The sequence below is a fragment of the Drosophila mauritiana genome, chromosome X (genome assembly GCF_004382145.1).
Source record: "Drosophila mauritiana strain mau12 chromosome X, ASM438214v1, whole genome shotgun sequence".
Taxonomy (NCBI): domain Eukaryota; kingdom Metazoa; phylum Arthropoda; class Insecta; order Diptera; family Drosophilidae; genus Drosophila; species Drosophila mauritiana.
The window spans coordinates 4,959,023-4,981,752 of NC_046672.1; the positions used below are offsets into that span (position 1 = coordinate 4,959,023).

Below are 22,730 nucleotides of genomic sequence, written 5' to 3' on the forward strand. Positions count from 1 at the left end.
GTCTGCAAAGAAAAAAAATGAGGCAAATATAAGTAAAACGTTTTATATAAATATATATATTTCAGTAAAAGTATATGTGTAAAATAAGGAAACTTTTTGCGACCCATCTAACGTTTTTTTTTCCCACTCTGTTTCTTTTCAGGTGAGTAAACGCAATTTTCCTTGGCCAGAAAAAGAACACATTGATGTGCAAAAGTGAAATCCTCTTTGATGTTCCATGCGGTTTCTTCACCCGGGGAAATCTATGAATATGTGTAGGGGGTCTTGTTTATTTATTTTTTTGCGGAAATGTATAATTTTTTGAGGTAAGTTCGTGCACCGGAAGTGCCGGAAGTTTGGCAAACTAAAGGATATAACGGAGCAAAAGGGCATTTTGCTAATTGCTTCATTAAATGTTTGCCTAATTTCGTTCGAATTAGCTGTGTGTCCAGCAGTGCCTCACGCACACCAACACACTACTGGTAGACACACACACACACAGAGGCACGCACAGCATCTTATTTGTGCTTAATGACTGCCACTCGAAATACCCATTAAACCACCCAGCCACCCATTAGTCTGCCATCATTAGGTGAATCTCTTTTTCTCGATTTGCGCTCAACTGTTGTAACTGTTGCAGTTCATCTCCTGAAAAAGTAAGGAAATCGACGAAAAGCCTAGCTTCAGATAGAGCTTTTCACTCTCCTACAAGAGAATTTAGAACCCACCATACTTGATGCCAATAAGAGAGCGACTTAAGAGAGCGTGATGACCGAAGAGAACGATTTTAAAAACGTAGGGCGAGGGGTTTGTTTTGTTTTCGGCTTATGCGATTGTTTTAAATGGTTTTAAACTTTTGAATCTAAAGTACTAGCTAGGGAATGCAAAATAAATAAATAAAAAAAAAAAGAAATTTAATTGGTTTAATACTTTAATATGATATAATGATTCACATATGATATAATTCTTAAGGCATAACTCGAAAAAAAAAGTAGCAAAAAGTTGATTTATATATAGTTTGTTTCTTTCCAAAAACAACTTTGTACATATCTCGGGAAATCGCAAAAGCGCTATTAAGCCGGCTAAACGTGATCGCAATGCTTAGTCTATCGCGATTTTCCAGCGATTTTCACCTAATCAAAACACCAGAGCTTTTCCTTTTTCACCACAGCGTTGCAAAGAGGCGAGGAAAAACATAGAGAGTTCGAGAGCAAGAGATGAAATGCCGAAGAAGAGATTTTCCGATGCAAATGCCATTCGGCTTTCCTCGCGACATTGGTATTAGTGCACACAAGCATGCATACATATACGCACACACACATACATATAGGCACACAAGGCGGATGCTGACTGTTTGCAAAAAAGAAAATGGAACAGAAAGCACAACAACACAATGTTGCCCGCCATCTCTCCGTATGTGTTTGTGTGTGTGCGTGCTTGTGTGTGTGTGAGTGTTACTTGTGCGTTAGTGTGCGTGCTCGTTTCTGCTCGGCAAAACGAACGCTCGTCTGCAGCACTTATCTTCATGGGATAAATCTCGCTGCTGGCCGCCGCAGTCTGTTTTCTATACGGGCGTAAAGCGGTCGTCGAGCACGGTTAACAGAAAAAATACAAACAAACAACAAAAAACAAACACCCCAACCAAAAAACAACAACAAAGATAACGAAGAAATAACGCAAATCAACGAATATCAAAAATAAAAAACCATAAATATTTGGCGAAAATAAAGTAATAATAATACCATTAAAAAAAGAGAAATAAAGACGAATTAGAACAAGCGGCAAATGCAGCAAAGAAGCGAAAGGAGTTAGATAAACTTAGGTAGTCTTACCAAACAACACATGGGAAATCAAAAATTAAAAGTAATTAACTATAATTAACTTGAATGAATTTCAAAATGTATACATTTATACAAATTCGTGAAGATATCAATTATTAAAAACATAACCAGACCAAAACGCGCGCCCAAAAAAGAGTGTTAGAAAAAGAAGAAGCCAATCAGATATAATATGAATATTTTTTATTCGCATCGCTTAAAATTTTTTTAAATATTTTTTTATTGTTCTTTGCCGTGTGCTAAGTGAAACAAAAAAAAAATCAAGATACAAAATCTATGTACATGAATAAGAAAAATGTAAACAAATGCTAATAAATGAAAGACGTATGCGTGTGTGTGCGTGTATTTATTTGTTGTTTTCTTTGCTTGTGTGTGCGTGTGTGTGTGTTTGCTGAAGCATAAAAACAACAATAAAATATATTACAAACAAAAAAGAGCAAAAGCAGCGAAATGAGCTAAAGAAAAGTCCGGAAAATGGGATTGGGGAATATGAACAAGAAGCAGAGCGATAACAATTGCAATAAAAACAAGCACATAAACACCAACAGCAACAACAACAACCAGTGTGTGTGTATGTGTGTGTGTGTGTGTGCCAGATATTTGTATTTGTGTGTGTCAACGAAATCATCATCGCAATCATTGTCTTCATGTTCAGTTTCATCATCGATAAGATATTCATTAAACAGGCTCTTCTTTTCGTTCTTCCGTAATTTTCCGATTTTCCTGTGCGGCGTAGAAAGTGCTACGTACTATTTTTCCTTCGTTTGGTCAACTTCAATTTGTAGAATTATTCTTTTAATTCTACCAATTATTTCCTTCAGTTATTATACAACTTAAGAGTTTTAAATTTATTAGATCATGATCAAATGATTTTTATTCCTTTTGCTGTGCAAATATTTCGTAATTTCACATATCTAGCTTCAATCTTAAAATTCCTTTCAATCTAAATGCATTTGTGGGCTTAAGTTTTGATTATTATTATTATTTAACTGGGGACGGCACATCAGACGGCTCATCATCGAATTGCACCGAACTGGTGGACATAATTAAATCGGGCTTGTCCATACAATTGCGGGGTTTTGGACTTTAACCCGGAATCATCATCACTGTGGGCAAACACCATTTATGGCTGCAACAATTTTGATTGAGCACCCAAGTGAATTTAACTCATTCAATAGCCCCAGACTGCAAAACCTTTTGTTCGACTAATTGTTTATGGATGGATGTTGTTGTTGTTGTTGTTGTTGTTGTTGTTGCTTTGTGGCTGTTCCTGTTGCTGTGGGGTTATTGTTGCTATTGTCGCTGCAGCTCCAATCAATGGAGTCCATTTCGAAAGTGGATTTATGTTCTTTAATGAGGGGCAATGGACTTGCGGGTATTTGGTTGTGACAGATGCAAATGACTAATCTAAGCTTTTGCACCAGAGCACATACACATATACGAAACACTCACGTACATATACATATATATATATATATTTAGATAAATATATGTATGTATACATATATATAGAATTATATAGAGCATGCTATGCACGAGCACAGCTTCAAGGCAGAAGTTGTTGGCTTAAGCTTTTTGGCTTTAAATGTTCAATATTCAATTACACACATGTTTGGCGATGGCGTGGCAATAATAAATAAGTACATTCAATTAACTTTTAATCGTTTGATTAGACCCCTGGACAGCTGAAATGTATGATAACATTTATTTCGTCGGAAAAATCTTAGCTATTGAAGCTAGCTCTAGGTCTTAAGCACAAATTAGCTCCCAATGACCCAACTCAAGTTCAAAGTTCTTCTCTTTCCTTATTTTTTTTTTTTTGGGACTCTGGCTTGACCCTTGAACCGTTCCAGATAATTTCTTCCTTTTCGTTGGAAGGTGTTTGGATTATGGTTGGGGTAGCACACTTTATAAAGAGTTGAAATCACGGGGTAAGTTCCACTCGCTCTTTATTGCACTCAAGAATTTTGTCAGGATTTCTCTTTTTGAATCACTGTGACAAAAGGTTTTCATGTGATGCGCTTGAATTTACCAAAAATGGGTTTCAACTCTTTAGAAGTTGAAAATAAAGTGTTGAGTTAGTAAAGTATTTAAATAGGCAAAAACTTAATGATAGCCGTTTAAGAACTTATTTTTATTCTTTTTTTTGTAATAGAATTCTATACGGCGGTTTTTTTCAAGTGATGATTTTCGCCTTTTTCGGGTTTTTCTCTTTTTTTTTTTTGTATTTTTGCAAGTGAGTGAGTAAGTGTGTATGTTGATGTAAGAAGCAAGTGTAAATAAAGAAAAGTCGTGCCCGTTGTGCAAGCACTCAAAAGTGGCTGCACACACACACAGCCATACCCACACACGTACACCTGAGTTTCACCTGCATTCGTGGCACGTTTCTTGGAGCTTGTAGCTCCTCTTGGAGGTGTAGCAACCCCAGCCCACAGCTTCGTTTTCTTTCTTTGCTTTTTACTTGATATACTCGAGGCTTTCCTCTCCGTTTTTCCCCTTTTTTTTGTGAGGGGTTCTAGGCTAAGGTTTTCAACAAGCACTCGTCGTCATCGATGTTTGCACGTTTCGCTTTATTTATTTGGAAATCTTTTCTTATTCCGCTCTTCTTGCCCCACTCTGCCCTTTTCTCTTTTCACTGACAAAGTGTATTTGTATTTGCTTAAAAATCAATTACGTCATCATTGTAAAATGGCAATTGGATATATATAACGATGGCAACTCTGGCAGTTGGCTGGCACTTACATAACGATGGCAACCCTGCCGCCAGGCGCTCTTTCATCATTTCGTTTATTTGTTTGTTTGTTTGTTTGTCGGCACTCTTCCACTCCACCACTTGTGTCAATACTTATCGGGTGATATTAACGTTACTGTGACTGGATACCCACTCCTTTGTGCCCCGAAAAATTTCCACCTGGCATCTGTTTGTGTCACATGTCCTTTGCTCCCCAACTCCAAAAATGCCATCCGAAAATCTTCCTTATTGTTTGCGCCATATTTTATTTATGTTTTGTCAATTTTTGTGCAACTTTTGCTCGTCGCTTTGTCTGCTTGCCCTTTCACCCATAACCCTTGTGACCCCCTTCTTTCTACGCCCCAGCAGACTCATAGTAAATGTTATAACGCAGCGGATTTGACAGCTCCTTTGGGCCATTTCATTTGTGGCAAACTTTTTCAATGGCCGTCAAATAATGCAGCCAACCTCCTAGCCATCTGACATTGAATGGTGTTTGTATGTGTCTCTCTCTCTCTGTCAGCGTGTGTGTGAGTGTGAGTGTGCGTGCACGTGTGCGTGTGTGACTGTAAGGGGGCGTGGCCATGTGGGAGTTCAAATTCATTCCATTATTGTTGTTTTGTGTCAGATACCCGGTGCTTATCATCGATAGGTTTGTGTGCTGACAATTGGAAGGGGAAATTGGTAATTGGATTGCTTCCAACTATTATTTCCTCGAAAAAATGTCATCGATATTTTGCTTTTATATAACAACATTAATATTATCTTCAGGCACACATATGATAGATATTCGTATTCAAACAGAATACAGCGATAAAATCAGGCTGGTGAAAACAATTATATTTGAAAGTATACAAATTAAAGGGATTCCTTCTTTGGCCAGTAAAAGGCCAGATTTCCAGCAAAATGACAGTGAAAAGAAGAATGCAAACGAGGAGTGCCAAGGTCCAATGTCGGTTTGTCTCTCCCCGGGATTATGGGCGCCCACGAATCGGGCAAAAACATATTCCAATCTGCTTCGTCCTGCCATCCAGTCAGCCAGACATTCAATTCGAACAGATTTCGATGAACAAAATATAAAAAAAAAATATATGCAAAAACCCAGCTGAGAACTGTAATTCATTTAAGTGTTCCATTGAGTGGTGTGCCCAGTGTGTGTGTGGGTATGTTCCCCCATAAAATTTCATATTTTTAATGACCATCTGAAGGAAAGAAAAAAAAAAAAAGAAAAATAAAAAAGGTTCGAAGAATACAAGCGGTTCAGACTCTGCCTGACTGGCAGGCAACCACCGAGCAAGGCCCCTCCTCACAAAAGGCATTCTTCGATGCGAAACTGAAAGCAAACATCATGTGCCGGGGCGATGGGAAATAAAATAAAATCCATATATGCATACTTTGCATATTAAAAATAGCATGGAAAGGAATTTGAATGCAAAAGGATATAATATGTATGTGGTACACAGAAGAGTCGGTTCAGTGCAACATGCATGCAGAAATTCAGAAATTCGTTGAACTTTAAGCTCAGTCGCTTTAATTTTTGGTTAATTATTTTGCAACTCCCGACCACAGTCTGCAAATCCTCGTCAGCCGCGGGCTTCTACTTCCACATCCACATCCACATCCTTATCCACTTCCACTTCCAGATGAACTCGCTCGTCTGCCGCTGAAGATGTTCTTAATGGTTCAGTTGTTTGCTCAGCAAATTGAACGAAAACAAACTTCAAAAGTTTGCACCACGGATATGCAGATGGCACGAGATGAAGAAGAAGTGCTGGAATGGAAGTGGTTTTCGGTTGGTTTTTCGGCGGCGTGGCTCTTCGGGGAGTAGTCTCATGATTAAAGATCAGCAGAGCTTGTCACATGTGATTTTTCTAAAATACAGACCATCTTTTCTCTTTGATATGCAAGAATGCCAAGAATGTAATGCCCTGCGATGTATATTCTTACTGCATTTATTTTATAGTTCAGATACTTTATATACCAATTTTAAAACATTGACTATGCAACTTGATGTTACGACATGATTTTTATTAATGACATACCCGAGTTAATTTAACTGTGCTGGTTAATTTGATTGAGTTAATTGACACTCGATGCATCCCATTCGAATGACCAACCCAATTCATCAGAGATATGCTGGATATGTACTCATGATGTCGACCGCGGAGTGCGTGGCATAATGATCTCATGTTTCCGTTGGTTTTTGCGGTCAGCTCGTGTATGCGGATTGCACAAATTGTTAACTCGGCCACTGGAACTAGTGCCCCCTGTTTCTCTCTCTACGTTTGGCTGCTCGATTTATGTATATGTTCGTTTGTGTGCTGCTCATTGAGTTTGTTTTGTTGTATGTAATTGTTTTAAAATTGTCACACAATTGCTGCCCCTTTGGGGGCGGCGGTCGCTTTCGAGGGCGTGGCAAGCAACAAGGGCAAGGTTGCTGCAGTTGACAAGCCGCAGTGGCAAGCGTTTTAAAAATTTATGTTGCACAGGCTGTCAGGCGGCGCAAGGACAAAACTAAAGGGGATGCTACAGCAGCAGCAGCAGAAGGTGCAGGACTCCAACTGGTTGGTTGGTTGGTGGGGTGGGTGGGTCAGGGGTTCCAAAAGGAGGTTAGTTAACATGACCTGCTGAGGTCCGAGCCTCGGTCCATGTGCTGCTGCATCCGGTTTCCACAACACACAACAATAAAACGAACGAACGACGCAACACTTATGTTGGTTTACTTTTGCTGCCAGCCCTTTTGCCGACTACTAGCCCCCCATCACCCCTTTTTTGGCCACACAATGAAGTGCCTCCAACAGTCAACAACAACGGCAGCCAAGAAAAATGCTGTAGCTGAATTCCAGCAGCGTGACAGTTGCCGTTGAAATATATAACCTTCAATGCAGAGTGTCCACAGGGGCAGGCTCTACAATAATCTCAACCAACTGCTGGGGAATTTATATAAAATAAGGAAAAAGGGGCACACTAGGTTTGGAAAACTGCAGTTATTAGTTTCAAAAATTAAAAGCAAATTCATTGCTTAAAGCAAATTAAAGAAAAGTTTAGCGTTATGGTAGCAGAACAGCTAGAAATTAGTTGATTTTTTTTTTTTTTGCACCTAGAGAATTTAGAGTGCGTCTTTCTTCAATTGTCGGCTTTTCCGCATTTTCATTTTGTTTGTTGTCTTTGCATGTGTTGACCATGACATGAACTCGTGTGTGACGAAAACAAATGACTGACGCAGATGTAATGGCAACCCTCTGCCAGCCGTTTCCTTCTTTTTCTAATTAAAGGCCACGTAGGAAAAATTGCACAAACTGTGGAATTTAATTTTATATATAAAAAAAAAACAAAACGCAAAAAAAAGACATTTGAGAAAAATAGCGAAATGAAATTAATGGATCTCGTGTCTCTCCCCTCTATCTCTCTCTCTCTTTTGCGCTTCTGTTGTCTCGCTTCCTCACATCTGGTGACCATAATCACAGCTGCATTGTGCACAGCAATTAAAGCAACAACAAAAAAAAAGGGGGGAAAAATTGAGGAAAAACTGTTGGAAAAATCACGGAAAAACGGGGAGAAGGGAAAGTTTCTTGTTGTTTGCTTTTTAATGGTTTTCAATGATTAAATTGTTGATAACAATTTTAAGCTGCACTCGTTCAAGCAGCACTCATTTCCCATCCCTCTCTCTCACTCTCTCCCTCTCACTCACGGACATCTCTCTCTCTCTCGCACTTTCTACATATTTATGTACGTCCCTCGTTAGCATCTTGTTGTTTTTGCTGCTGGCGACTAACTTTGCACTGACTATGGGCCATGTAAAGTTGAACGTGGGCATAACAATGTGCCCTTAACTTGGCCCACAGACTGCACTTTTGTGCCTCGTCTCTGTCTTACCCTTGTACAGCCGTCTCCGTCCCACTCTTCTGGACTCTCTTTCTCCCTCTATGCTGCTATCCCTGTCCCTGTCCCTGTCAATTTCAATGTGCAATTACTTGGAATTTGTTTGAAGTTTTCCAAGCAGCAGCCGGAAAAGTTTTTCCTTTTTTTCCCATCTTTCTTATACCCCCAACAGACACACATTAAAAATTTAATTAGAGAGTGCCTCGACATCAGAAATCAAAACAAATCGGGCGAAAAAGTTCTCTTTTAGCAAATTGAGCCGAAGGAATTTTGCTGCTGCATAATCCCTCCTCTCTGTCTTCCTTAATTTTATTGGCGGGTATTCATTAGTTGTGAGTTTTTTACTGTTCAAAGTTGAGCTTTTAATTTGTGCAGCTTTTTTTGTGATAATAAATCTGTCATAGATTACGGTGCTTAATTTGTTTTATTTGTTATTAATAACTCTATTGAATTTTCTTTCTTTTCAGTTTTGTAACTAATGATTTATTAAGATTTAAGTTGTTAACCCGGTCGGGGTTAGGAAAAATTGGCAAAGTTAAAAGCCATTTCTTTCTGTGTCATGCCTTAAATAAACTCCTTTATTTCGTATATCCTGTTTGGCCGCCTCAATTCGTTTCGCGGCTTATGCATTCTCCTGTGTTTTGTCCTCCTCCGCTTTGGGGGTCCATTTGGGACCCGGAGCCCGCTTTGTCATGCTAAGGGTTAAGCCCAAGTGGTTAGAAAGAGGATTTAAGAACGGGGTTGGGCATAAATAACGACACGTTGTGCATTTTGATGGGAGCCCGGAATTTTCGGATAGGGGATTGGTCACGGTATATTACTGGGGGTTAGAAACGAAAAAAAAAAGAAAAAAAAAATAGGATGAGATTGCGAACCTGACTCCTGTTTTGCCCTTTTCCGCATCATTGCCCCACTGTCGGTCTCAAAAAAAAAAAACCAAAAAAAAAAAAAAGGAAAAAGGGGTAGCAGAGTAAAACCACACGAAAATGTTTTTATGATTATTATTCGTACACTTTTCGTTGATTTTTATGATTATTACGACTTTGATGTCAGTTAAATGCCCGTAAATATTCATCGAAGTTATATTGAACAGATTCAATTGAAACTTTAACCTCGCAAAAGGGCATGGGCATGGGCACGGGAACGGGCACTTTGCGTTAGCCAATGAAGTTGTTTACATTGGAGTTGATGTCCATTCAATTTTCATGGCTGTCAGCTTATCAAATATGCGAAATATTTCGAAATATTTCAATTGCATAACAGTCGTCCGACAATCCCAATAGTAATCGTTATAATAATGACAGCGGGGAGTCCAAAAACCATTCAACTGGCAACTGGCAAACAAAATAAAACGCATTCGAATATATTTGATGTTTTGACCATTAAAAGTGCAACAAAATCTCGAATGCAAACAGTTTCACAGAGTGATCTGGGGCAAAGCCCAACAATATCCTTGCACAAATAGTGCAACATGTTCAATGCATAAACAAGCATATTTCTTCTTACTCCAAACTCAAATTTCACCATGAATAAGACATGAGCTTGAGTATGAAATAACTCACATTTATGCACATTCAGTTGCCAGACAGTTTGAATTGGCTCTTTGGGGTAACTTATCGATTGAATTGAGAATTGGGAAGCGAACAGAGTCGAGTCGAGTCGAGTGAGCCGAGTTTCCATTGGATATCTTCAATAATTCATCGGATTTTTAAGGCAAAAGCTAAGCTTTAAAAGAGAGAGTTTCGAGCATTGCAGACATTTTTACTGTCGTCCCTTATCATTGGTTTAAAAAGTTGCTCCTTGCCATTTATTTTTGAGGGCTTTACGAGCTGTTCTATGGAGCTGACACTCCCTCGGGGTCTCGAGTTTTATGTTTCTTTTATGAATTCGAAATTTCGACACACTCACACCGATGCCAAAAATGCCATTGCAAACTTTTCACACACACGCACACAGCACAATAAACATAAAAAACAAAAAACGAAGCTAGAACTTTGGTCCACTATCTGCTTTTCTGCTGCGGCCAGATCTGCTGTAAATAATTATTTATAGTATATACTCTATATAAGAATTTTGTATATATACATATATGAACGTAAATGTACTGGTATGTGTATGTGTCAATGTATGTGCGTTTGCCTGTCTATTACTTAAAATACAACTACAAAAGCACCTAAAAATCTTAAAATCAATCAAAAATGAGATATATATATATATACATATATATAAATTAGGTATTTAATTTATGCAAATGAAAAGTGCGCAAAAGACGAAAGAAAACCGACAAAACAAACGACAAGCAAATTCGAAATTAATTTGCATTGAATAACAAAGGAACCGCTTCGGTTTCAATTTCACTTCCAGCCAAGGATAAACCCCTAGACAAGATAAAAAGAGAGAAAAAAAAAAAACAAAAAGCCGAGAAAAAACACCGACACAAAAGAGAAGCCAAATGAGGGAAAATGAAGTGCCAAAGTGTTGAAAATAAAGCGAAAGCCAAGAGACGAAATTGAAATCGAGTATAAAAGGTTTTTCCGTTCAGTTTTAATCGGTATCGCGCGTTCACTTCCGTTCCGTTTCGTTACGTTTTGTTTGGCTACGATCTGCGTTCGCCTTAGCCCAGCCGTTTCCGTTTCCGTTCCGTTCCGTTTCGTTCCGTTTCCGCTCGGCAAACATTTAAATGGCTACCAGCTGCTGCTTATGATGGAGACATTCCTCGTCCTGGGCCTGTGTTTCATCCTGTACGAGGCATTGGATTTCTTTCAGGGCTGCATCCACAGTAATACCCCATCGCCCAGCGATCAAATCGAAGCCTATCGCCGCGAACTCGACGAACAGCGCCAGCAGCAGCAGCAGGAACAGTTCCTGGCGGGATTGACGCCGTTGCTAGGCGCTCAATTTGCCGCTGCCGCCGCCGCCGCGGCCGCTGCCGCCGGTTCGCAGTCGACGTTGGGCAGCACGACCACGCCCACCGCCTCCACGGCCAGCGTTATAAGTGATTCATACGATCAGGAATCGCAATCGCAATCGCAATCGCAATCTCAATCGCAGTCCCAATCGCAGTCCAATCAAAATCAACAGCATTCGCTAAGCACTCCTGGCCTGTTTCGTCCCGCCGCCTTGGGCTACTACGATCCGGAGGATCCGTTGCATGCCACAAACTCCCTACCGCGCGACTTTTACTATCTGCAGCAGCAGCAGCTGAAGAACAAGGTCAGCTCAAGATCGCTACTCTCCAAGTTCTCATCGACCAACTCGGATAATCGCATACATCCGGAGGCTGGAGCCGGTTCAGGCCATCATCACAGTGTCCTGGGAGCAGCGTCTGTTATAACAAGTCAACCCCTACCATCTGGCGGTGAGATACCATCCAGTCTCTTCGATCAGCCGGGACAACCGGCTGTGGTGGTGCCACCACTGCAACTGCAACCCTCATCACCACTATTTGTGGAGCTTAAGAGGGCGATTATAAGTCAGAATCAGAGATCCCAACCGATAAAGTATCAGGCGAGAGAATCAATCGAAGAGCCACAGTGCCCCCAGTGCGAGGAAGAGCAGATACAGTATTTGGCAGAGACTTTGGACGATCTTGCCGAATCCGAAGATCAACAGTATTCGCCAGCCGAAGAAGAGGACGACGACGAGGAGGAGGAGGAGGAGGAGGAGCAGAACGAAGAGCAGGAGGATCGCGAGGAGCAGCATCCCTACGTGGGAGGAGCAACCAGTGAGCCGGATATTTGTGCCGCCACACGACAACAGCTAACCAGGATTCATCACATCGCCATTGACGACATCGCCACCGGACAGGAGCATCATCATCATCATCACCACCATCTCAGCATTTCGGGACAGGCAACGTCGTTGGGCGCCAATTCTCACGCAGACTTCAGGGAAATCGAGTGCGAGCGACTGCGACGCAAGTGCGTTAGCGTTAAGCGCATCTATAGCATATCGGAAAAGTTCTAATTCAGATTCAGATCAGATCACTACTCAAAACTCAATTCGATATCTCAGCTCTCATACCTGTACAGCCCTTCACCATATTGCACTTCAATCGATCAATATCTATGTATACCGAGGCCAAAATACAAAATCAATCAAAATCGAGAATCGAAAATCGCCAAATCAAAAATCGAAGCCAAATCAAATCGAAATAAATGCAAAATCAGTTTTCAAATTCCGCTCACCAACAATCGAACCAAATGCAACCAAAATCACAAAATTGCCCAAAGCGAAACACCCCACACAAGGTTAGCAAAAAGTTAAAAACCATAAGCCAACCAGCTGAAAAGAAACAAGAAACCAAGTCAAACACAAGAAAAAAAAAAAAAAAAAAAAAAACCCAAACCAAAAAGCCAAAACCGACACAACAAATAGAAGAAAAAAAAAAAAGCCAATGAGAATTTTTCAAAAAATATTTCGCACAGCATATCTCGAACATTATTATATTTTTCGCCTTTTTGTTTTCTCACCTGCTTATATTCACTGTTGCTCTCACCTGTTCTTTATGCCCCTCACCCTTCACCACTGGTTTGGTCTACGGCTTGCACTGTTCACCTTAGTCCTATCTCACATTGATTAAATCTAATTATATAAAAAAATGTTGCCTCTCACGCTAAATAATCGAAAAAAATGATATACCACAATAGCCAAACTTGCTCAGAGAAGTGGTCATATTTTTCACACCAATCTGCACTCTTTTTTTTCCTTCGTAACTCAACATTTCTTCCACTTTCACCTAACAGGACAAGAACTTTTGCACCAGCCCACTTTTTTTGTACGTAAATCACGTGATTTTTTATCTTCATTGTCCACCACATACGAACACCCGAAAATCCAACTCAACTCCAACTTCTCTCTCTTTATCTCTCTCTCGCTCTCGCTCGGACACACATACACGCTCACACACATAAGCCACCGTCAATTTGTCACCTGTTTTTTCTCTCTCTGCATTGCTAAGCCCGGCTCTAATAATTCCCAACTTTTTGCAGCTGCGAAGTCACTCAACACAATCGCACACGTGTGGTGTGCACAGAGTACTAGTAAGGTTACATCCAAAACTACTTAAACATACAGATTCTTGCATATTTTATTCTATTCTATTCGGTTTTTATTTTATACTTCCTCTTTTTGGGTTCGGATTTTTGTGTATGTCGCTCGCTCGTAGAGAGAGTGAGGGGAGGAGAAGGGGCACAGTTTAAAATTCTGGCCCTTCCATGTGGTTGGTCCTCCTCTCGAAACTTTTTACTTTTGTTTAGATTGTTGGTTTAACTTCGCTTTAATTTTTCTAGTTTCAGTTTCTGCTTTTTCTCCCTGCAATTCTCCTTGCTTCGCTTTTTTCGTTTTGTTCGCTTTTCCCTTTTTTGCTGGCTTTTTTTATCCTGGGAGAATTCTCCGGGTCTTAGCCACTTGGGGGACTGGAACAACAAATATGCTAACTAGTTGGCTTTGGCCAGGTCCTCTGGCGTCCCAGTCTCCGCCTCATTCCTGGCCGGCCCGGCTTTTAAACCTCTGCTTTCGAGTGTTATGCAAAGTAAATTGTACATAATTGTCAGGACTAGCAAAACACATAGACCCAGCCACAGCCAGACGCTCTCACATATATGCAAATGACGGGAGCTGAAGACGGAGGACAATGACTAATTTTGCTGTCATTGTTGGAGGAGAAATGAAAAAAAAAAAAAAAAAAAAATCAAATAGGTGATGGAGAAAGGGGAGGCAGGGAAAGAAAGGAGGAAGAGCTGTAGAGCATTACTATCATATCTTACAAATTTCGCAGCAGACTCCCTATCTGCCCTATATAAGTGTATGTACATATACACACATATATGTATGTATATACATACATATATCCTTTCAATTATTCGATATGTGGTAGAATTTTCTTGTTGTATTCTTTTATTCCTTGGACCTCGTTTTCATCTCCAGTGACCATGTGTGTTTGTCTATCCTTGGCCCGCATCAAGTTAACTTTACCCACATGTCCTTCCTCATCTCCATGCCCTCCTCTTCTCCTGCTCCTCCTCCCATTTTTCCCTGCTTTCAACCATTTGTCTCTCCCTTTTGTGCTCAGCGTTCAACGTTCAACGTTCAACGTTCGTAATCTTTTGGTCTTTTCTTCATCATCGTTTAGCTTGATGTGGTTTTCCCCGACTTAATCAGTTTTACTATTGTTTGTTTTTACCAAGCACACACGCACACACGCACACACTCGCACACACAGCTACCCTCTTTCCAATTGCCTACGTATGTGTGCGTGTGCATATACATGTACTCCACATTTAACAAATATATGTACACATGCGTTCAACATAATAGGTCGCAAGATGGGAATATTGATGAGAATATCTATAGTATCTATAGAATATAGCTGGTTCTGAATTTAGGCTTTTCTAATTTTACTTCAATGCTTAAAGAATCTTAAGCATGTGATTTGAATGTGCGCTATTATTTCGCCCACAACTGTGAGTTCGCACTGAGCGCGCAGAAAAGTATGCTATGATTTTTGTTTTGTGTTCGACAGGCAGGAACTGGCAATTATATTGTGTGTATGTTGCGGTACATATGCGAGTGTGTGCGCGTGTGTGTGTGTGTGTGCTGTGTATGTGTATGTGAATATTTGCCATAAATGCTGCATCATGGCAAGTATTTAAGCCATTGAGAGGCATTTCTGCTAACCCAGAAACACATCCATCTCGGCCTTTCTGCTCGCCGCTGGTTCATTCAAGGGCAATATTCTTCTGCATCATTAACCCGCTGCCGACCGCCGCTATGCGAATGGATGGATGACCCACAGCCATGCAGTCACGGTCAGCTTAACCCATTCGTGCCCGTGTGCCTGTTTCCTTGCGAAAATTTCACAAAATTGAATCAATAGTCTTCCGTCCGAGTGAAATTAATTTTGCTAATTTCGCAAATTTAAGTGAAACAAATACGCTCTACTTAAACTCAACTTAATTTACCCTAATCCTAGTGCGTATGTGTGTGTGTGCGCGTTTTAACCCCCACTCATCTATCGTGGGTTAATTCCCAAAGACGTATTAGCCCGTCGAAATTTATCCAACTCAATTAATCTCAGCGTTCTGTTCTCTGACTTTACAAAATTGATAGCTTCGTGCGAGAAGGCGTGGCTGTGGCGCCTCTTGTGTGATTTATACCCGATTTGGCTGCGTGTTTCGCTTAGTTTTTATCCTTATCTGTTGATTAAAGTATACGAATATATGAGATATTCAGCAAAACTGCGCGAATATTCCTGCATCATAAACCAGTTAATAATTTATCTTAAATAAAGCAGTTCTACCACTGCCTTTCAACCCATTGTTTTTGATTACTTGTGTGGCTAATTATTTTTGCAGCCGCAAATGCGACAGGATAAAGTTGACTTTTAGTTGCACCGACTGCCGTGCATATTTAATTCATGTGAAGAGTGAGCGTGGCGATAGAAAAAACTTTGTGTGCTCTATCAACTGCGGCTTAATAATATAGTCTATGTATATACATAGTCTATGTATCCTTCTGTCTGCGGTCTGCAATTTTAACTTGTTGAATTGACAGCAAACAAAAAGGCGAGGAATACACGGAAAAGTTGCCACCACACAGGGTGGCTGAAATACATACACACATTACATACATACATTATGTGCATTTTATATGTGCTGCAAGTTTTAATTCCGCCAAGCTCGAAAAGTCATCATCTATGCCATTGTCAACTTGAGTTCATGTTCATGTGTGTGTGGGAGTGTGCGAGTGTGTGTGTGTGCTGCTCTGTCTGTCTATGTGTGGTTTCTTACAAAATATAACTATCTAAGTGAATTCAGCGCCCAGCTTCTTCTTGTTGCCAGCATTGGCGACACGACCCTTCAGCGATTGCACCGCCAAATTGGGCAGACATCCGCGCTTCTGCAGATCATCCAGTTTGACCGTGATCACCGTATCGATTTCCTTTTGCCGCTGCGCCTCGGCTGCCCTCTCCCTTTCGAAGGCCAAGTGCTCGTCCTCCAGTTCGCGGCGACGGGCCTTCTCCCGCTCCTCGATTTGGCAGGAGACACTGGAGCGCAGACAGGCCTTCTTGGTGGCCTGCTCCTCGGCCTCGCGCTTCATTTGCTCCTCGTGCTTCTTTCGATATTCGATCATCTCCTTCAGTTCGCGTTCCCGCTGCACGTAGTAGCAGGCCTTCATCTGGCTGAGATGCTCCATTTGCTCCAAATTGGCCCGCTTGAGTTCGGCGGCCATTTTGCGCTCCTTTTCGGCTGCCTTGCGTTCGTTTTCTCTGTACTTCCGTTCGAGGCGTTCGTGTTCCGCCAGGAAATGCATCTCCTCGCGATTATCCTTGGCATCGAGAATCTTTTGGCCCACTGCAAAGAGGACATCCCGCTTGCGTTTCTCGTCCGCCGCGATGGCCTCGCGTTCCGCTCGCTGTTGTCTCAATTGCTGCTCCTTGAGCTTTAGATACTCGTACGCCCTGTTCTCATCCCTTTGATCCTGCTCGCACATCATCCGTACGAAATTGCGATGCAATTTCGTGTACTTATTCAATTCATCGCGGTAGGCCAGCTTACGGCGCGACTTCATCTCGCCCTCTGCCAATTCAGCCTTTTTATACTCATCGACGGCGGCACGCAAGTCTCGCGCCTCCAGACGCAGGCGATCCTGGGCCATGAAACGCAGCTTTTCGCGATCACTGATTTGCTCTCGGACTGCGTTGCCAAATTGCTTGCGCCTCTCCTCTTCGGCCTGATCTTGCTGCTCCACCGTGCCCCATTTGGCATTGTTGTAGTCGCGATTCTTGCGGGCCATCTCCTCGTCGTGATCCAGTTGAATGCGATTGAGGAGCTTCCTTTCCTGAATCTGAGCCGTCCACATGGCACTGCATTTGGCCTCGGATATCGCACGCGTTGCATCCTTCACTCGCACATCTGACTCGTATTTGGCATCCAGGGCGCGGTGGAGTACCTACAATGGGTGGGTAGGATAATCGATTTCAATCTATTGGTTATCCTATTGCCATAATGATGGTTACCATAATGGTCAAACCAAAAACTACCTGCAATCGTTTGGCCTCCACCCGCCGATCCTCGTTGACATCCTCATCGGCCTCGTCATCGTCCCTCTTCTGCGCCTCGCGTTCCTTCTCCCTGCGCTGCTCGTCAATGTCGTGGAAATAGTTGCGCATACGTTCCGCTTCGGCTGTGTGATATTGCTGCTCCTCCATCCGGCGATCCTGTTCCGCGCGACGCTCCTCGGTGGTCCGCGGCCTCGAGGCCCTCATGCGATCCAACTCGCACTGCGAGAGCTCCGCATAGCCCTTTGATTCCCACGATTGGCCCTTGATGTGAAAGAACGTGGCCTTGGCACCGTCGTATTTGCGGGCTCGCGGTGGCGCCTTACCGCCACCCACCGCCATCTTCTGTCCCGGCATGGTCACTGGATTCGGTAGCCGTGTGCCCGGCGGCAATGGTCGCCTCTGGACCTTGGGCTTCACGGGTCTATCACGGCGTACGCCACATAGTGGCTCCTCGTCGACCGTCGATAATGGTGGCGTTTCCAGATAAATCGGCTTCTTTAGTCGATCATAGCAGTCCGCGTGCAGCTTCATGGCAGCTCGCGAACGACATGGCATCACCATCGGCATCTTGGCGTATTATATTCTATATGTATATCGCGCTTCAAATTGCTGATGGCCAGAGGGGTGGGGTGGCAATCGCAATAGCAGATTTCTCGCTTAGCTGTTTGGTTTGTTCCTATGTTGAGTTGTTGGCGTCTGTTTGTGTTATTGCTCGGAGGCTCTTGTTTTGTTTGCTTGTGTCGTATGTTTCGTTTGTTTATCCAATCGAATCTGGCAGGTTAAACCTACATGGGTTCAAAGCTTGCTGGGGAGGGCATTACAATTACAGGGTATTTGCTGGGAATGCAGGCTCACATGACCATTTTGAATCTTTCTGTGCTTTAAGCAGAGTTCATAGAGTTCCTTTAATGCATTTGAGTATCCCAAAATTAAACATGCTCGTGTACGCTGCTTCTACTTGTTAACACCTGACCACTTGAGTGTCGTTTTTGTCGAGTGGCAGGTGAGAGGAAAACTGTGGGGAGTGGAAATATGGAAAGCTAGTTGGGGAAAAAGGGAAAGGCTGCTGCTGCTGCTGCTGCTGCTGCTGCTGCATTTACTTCCGCCTGCTTTGCTTGCATTCGAAGGCGTTGATGCTTGCATTTTGGAATAGCCCCGACAATTTGCATTCTTTGTATGTGCCACGCCCATGGCCCGCCTGCCCCACCGCCTCCACTCCCTTCGAAATCCAGCCACCAGGTAGGTGGCATGAAAATTTAATTACACGCCTCGCTGAAACGCAGTGCCTGAATATAGGGGTCGGTGGTTACTTTTTTTTATATATATATATATATATTTTTTGTGAAAACCTCGCCATTGCCTGTAGATTAGGTCTCACCAGAAAAAAAAAGGATAATGGAGTAATATATAGTTCAAATATATATAACCGGGTTTTAAGCATGACTATAACATCGCAGTTATTTTTCGGTATTTTGGTATATGTGTGTATAACTTAACTAGCCGAGTCTTTTGTGCACTCGATACTGACCAAGTTCAAGCTGAGTCGTCACATGACGAATGCTGGAACAGAATTCGAAACCGAAACCGAAACGGAACCGAATTGACTCAATATCCAGCCCCTAGTGTTTGTCTTGTCTATTTGTGTGGTGGTGCTCGTGTTGTCGGTGGCACAAAGAGCCATCCTCCATCTGCTCCGATGCTCGACACCCAATACCCAATACTCGAGATCCCGATGAGATGGTGTGGTAGCCGTGGGCCAAAATGGTTGCTTCACCATGGACAACCAACAGCGACCACATCGCCCATGGGCTCCGCCCGAAATACACTCCTGTTCGCCAGACATCAATAACACCGATGTTTCTCGCATCGGGCTGAGCGTGAAGTTTTTGCCATAAATATGAATTATTTTTTGGTAAGCGGCTAACAATCATATTACGTACTATACATACGAAAAGGGGGCGGGGCGGGGGCAGCATCGTCTCCGCAAAACTTTTCTCACATTTCAATGGCAATAAAAGTGATTTAATAAGGCGCAAAACAGCACAACAAAAAGGGGCAAAAGGGGGCGTAAAAATTTGGGCAAGCCAGCCAGAAAAGCGAAATCAATTTGATTTGTCGCCGTAGACGACGACGGCAACGGTGGGCGGACTACCCACCGACCACGCCCATTGCGTGTGATTAAGTGCGCGTTTAATGTGCACGCCATGGCCATAAAACAAATTGTATGCAATCCTGCCACCGAAAGCTTTCGCAATTTACTCCCCACAACTCTGGAGGAGATTTACCCGGCTCCATCTGTGTGCTTGTGCGTGTGCGTGTGCAATGCTACTGCTACCACTACCACTACAACTACAGCCTCCGTGGGTTTATTCCTCTTTTCTCGCAATCCTTCTCCATTTCCGAGTTCCGTAACTGATTTTGACCCGTAGTCCGTTGGGGAGGCTAAAAACTTTTACAGCTCTCGCTCTGTGCGAGCGCTTTGAAATGTAAATACGGCTCATTATTTCCAATGCCTTGCCATTCATTTGCAAAGTTTCCAGTTTGCCATGGCCCCCACACACACTAGCACACACACACACACACACACAGCTGCAGCAGCAGCAGCATCACAATTTTTAAACACACACCAGTGGACCTCCGCTCACATGCGCACAGTCACCATGGGATAATTTCCGGTCCACTGGGAATGATTCCTTGGGCATTTAATCGTGAAAGTCATATAAAATCACTACCTTTTAGGGTGGCAAATGCAAGATGTGCAAACATCGATTGCAATCGAAAAGTTATTTGCAAGCCATCGGTACACATCTATATCCGAAAAAAACTTTCACGATAAATAATGAATGTCACAATATACATATATTGTAATTAAATCCAATTTACTGGACTCTTGAACCCACTGTGCTGGATGGCAGGAGTCTGTGGCCATCGGTTCACCTTTAATTAACTGTAATGCCATCAGGCAGCAGGACATCCGTTGGTCAACGTGTGTGTAATGCCCTTTTGCTTACCCTACAGCATTTGCCTTTTCCCCTACCCAGTCACCCCCAGAAGCAGGAAATTTGTGTGTGCGAAAGGTTTATTATTTTCACTTAATTTTTGCTAGATTTTTTTTTTTTTTTTTGTTTACTTCAGGTTCCAGAACCTTTTGGCTCCGGCCACTCAATTTACGTGCCTCTAGGACGGTCCCTGCCCCAAATGGCAAATCATCACAGCTAGACAGAAAAATAAGAAAGGCAGGGAAAGCGATGGGAAACCCTTCGAAGAAAACGAGAGCCCAGAAGCGGAATGTGGAATCTTGTTTGTATAACCAGAGCTGCGGCAAAATGTTGCTCAAATTGACTTGGGGGGAGGTTCGGATGACTCGGCAGGTGGATCGCAGTGTCCTTCCACGCTGGTAAATGGAGCGGGCTGGTGTGGAGAGTGTGGAGAGGGAAAAGGTAAAGGAAAACCATCGGGCTTGCTGCCAAAAAGGGACAAAGTCAGCGACAAAGGAACGTTTCGCCTGCTGAACAATGGCAAATAATTCATAACTGGGCTCAAAAGTTTGATTTAGCTGCAGTTAATACACTGAGCATCCCCCTCGTCACCTCCCTCTCTCCATCTCTCTTTTTGAGCTCCCCTCTTTGTTGAATTGTGGAGGGGGGGGACATATATCTCAGGCTCCACTCGCTCATCCTGTTGGCCATACGTCGGTTTGCATAAATTTCACCCATGGCCAAGGAGGACTCGAAACGTAGGACTCCTGTTGACAGGCGGAATTCCCCCCTTTTTACAACTGCTCCTCCAGCAGATAAATTACGCTCCGAGCGCCCAGGATCCATGGAAGCGGAAGAGCCAACGGATGACGGCCGGCTGGCAAAGCCAAAGCCAAAGTCAGTGCTGTGGGAAAAGCTATGGGAGAAGCTATGGCCAAAGCCAAAAGGAACCGGAGCACCAAGTCTGCTGTCCGACTGTCAGGCAGCTGTAGCTTATTTTTCTCCAACTGTAACTGCCGACGGAATTAGAAAACCAAACAAAAAGTAGCAAATATATGGTAGGGAAGAGAAAAACTCACACATATACATATGTATGTATGCATGAGGCCTTTGGTCAGGCGACAAATGTTTCCACTTGAATTTCGAAGAAATATTGTTCAAAGTTAATATGAAACACTTCTTTTTTCTATCAAATCCACGAAGAAATTAATTAATTAATATGGAAATGTGCAATAATAAACGTATGGTGTGTTTATAAAGCCATTTAACCTTTGATTGCATTAAAACGCATGCCATAAATCTAGCTTTCTATTGGTATTGATATCTACCTTAGATGTTGGTGGTTGCCTGAAATTTTTTGCGGCCCCCTGTCAACTTTTTGACTACCTCTCTGCGAATCCCCGACCTTCTGCGTAACACAACTCCCCACTCCTCACAAAAAAGCGCCTTGCTGTTGCTATTTTCCCAATGCCTTCGAAATGGCACACGGAAGCCGAGGCGTCTGCTATAAATTTTTAACAACCATTTAACTTGAATTTTATTAGTCCCCAGTCAGCGGTCAAAAGCTCGAGGGGTCGGTGGGGTGGCATGGGCTTGGTCTTGGGGTTCTAATATGGCAGTTGGGGGCGTGACTGATGCTCCACGTTGGTGTCATGTTGCCTTCCTGGAATATGCTCGTATATTTCGGTATACAAAGTGCCCAAATGCTGCCCACAAAGTCATCACAATGACATTTTGCATTTCGCAGTTCATTTCTACTTGTCCCATTCTGTTCATTTCTTGATGGTGTTTTCGTTGTCTACTTTCTGCTGGTTGTTGATAGTCCCCATAGAGCCTTCCTCTCTTTCTCTCTCCGTCTCTGCCTTCATTTTGCTGTTCCCCCTATTCCGTCTTGGCTATAAATTTTATATGGAATGTAGTTGTGACTTGTGGGTCACTTGTTTTGCTGCAGCTTCAGTTCTTCGCCTGCCGTTGACCGATAACCATGTTATTCTCTTCTCCTGACATTTTTTTTTACTTGTTTAATCTAGTTTGTTATTATTTACTCGTTGGCAAATGAAATTGCAAAGTTTTTGTGTGATTGGTTTTGCTTTTTTTTTTTTGGTTTTTGTGGGATCTTGTTTTTCTTGAACATTCTCAAAATCAATGTTAAACCAAATTAACTTGCAGTTGAGTAAGATGTGCGCTACAGACAGACTAAGAAAAACAATAAACACGACAAGAAAAACCAAACAACTCGAGTGCTATTAAACGACAAA

General features: G+C 42.4%; 3 protein-coding genes across 9 annotated transcripts in view; 2 read left to right on the forward strand and 1 right to left on the reverse strand.

The window, feature by feature from the left end:
• Positions 1 to 22,730, forward strand: part of LOC117147526 (neurobeachin) — a 163,096-nt gene that overhangs the window by 73,927 nt on the left and 66,439 nt on the right. The window lies entirely within an intron of this gene.
• Positions 208 to 22,713, forward strand: LOC117147530 (histone H3.v1). 2 transcript variants are annotated; one of them, XM_033314459.1, is made up of 2 exons: positions 208 to 1,842; positions 10,765 to 12,804. In XM_033314459.1, the coding sequence occupies exon 2, from the start codon at positions 11,131 to 11,133 to the stop codon at positions 12,394 to 12,396; it is 1,266 nt and encodes a 421-aa protein (XP_033170350.1). In that variant the 5' UTR covers positions 208 to 1,842; positions 10,765 to 11,130; the 3' UTR covers positions 12,397 to 12,804. The 2 variants fall into 2 exon arrangements, 1 of the variants encoding a protein (XP_033170350.1); XR_004459847.1 differs by lacking the exon at positions 208 to 1,842 and adding an exon at positions 22,642 to 22,713 and having other exon boundaries at positions 8,855 to 12,680.
• On the reverse strand, positions 16,191 to 18,680 carry LOC117147528 (trichohyalin). The gene is made up of 2 exons (XM_033314457.1): positions 17,474 to 18,680; positions 16,191 to 17,382 (listed from the first exon to the last, which is right to left on the reverse strand). The coding sequence occupies exons 1-2, from the start codon at positions 18,059 to 18,061 to the stop codon at positions 16,234 to 16,236; spliced, it is 1,737 nt and encodes a 578-aa protein (XP_033170348.1). The 5' UTR covers positions 18,062 to 18,680; the 3' UTR covers positions 16,191 to 16,233.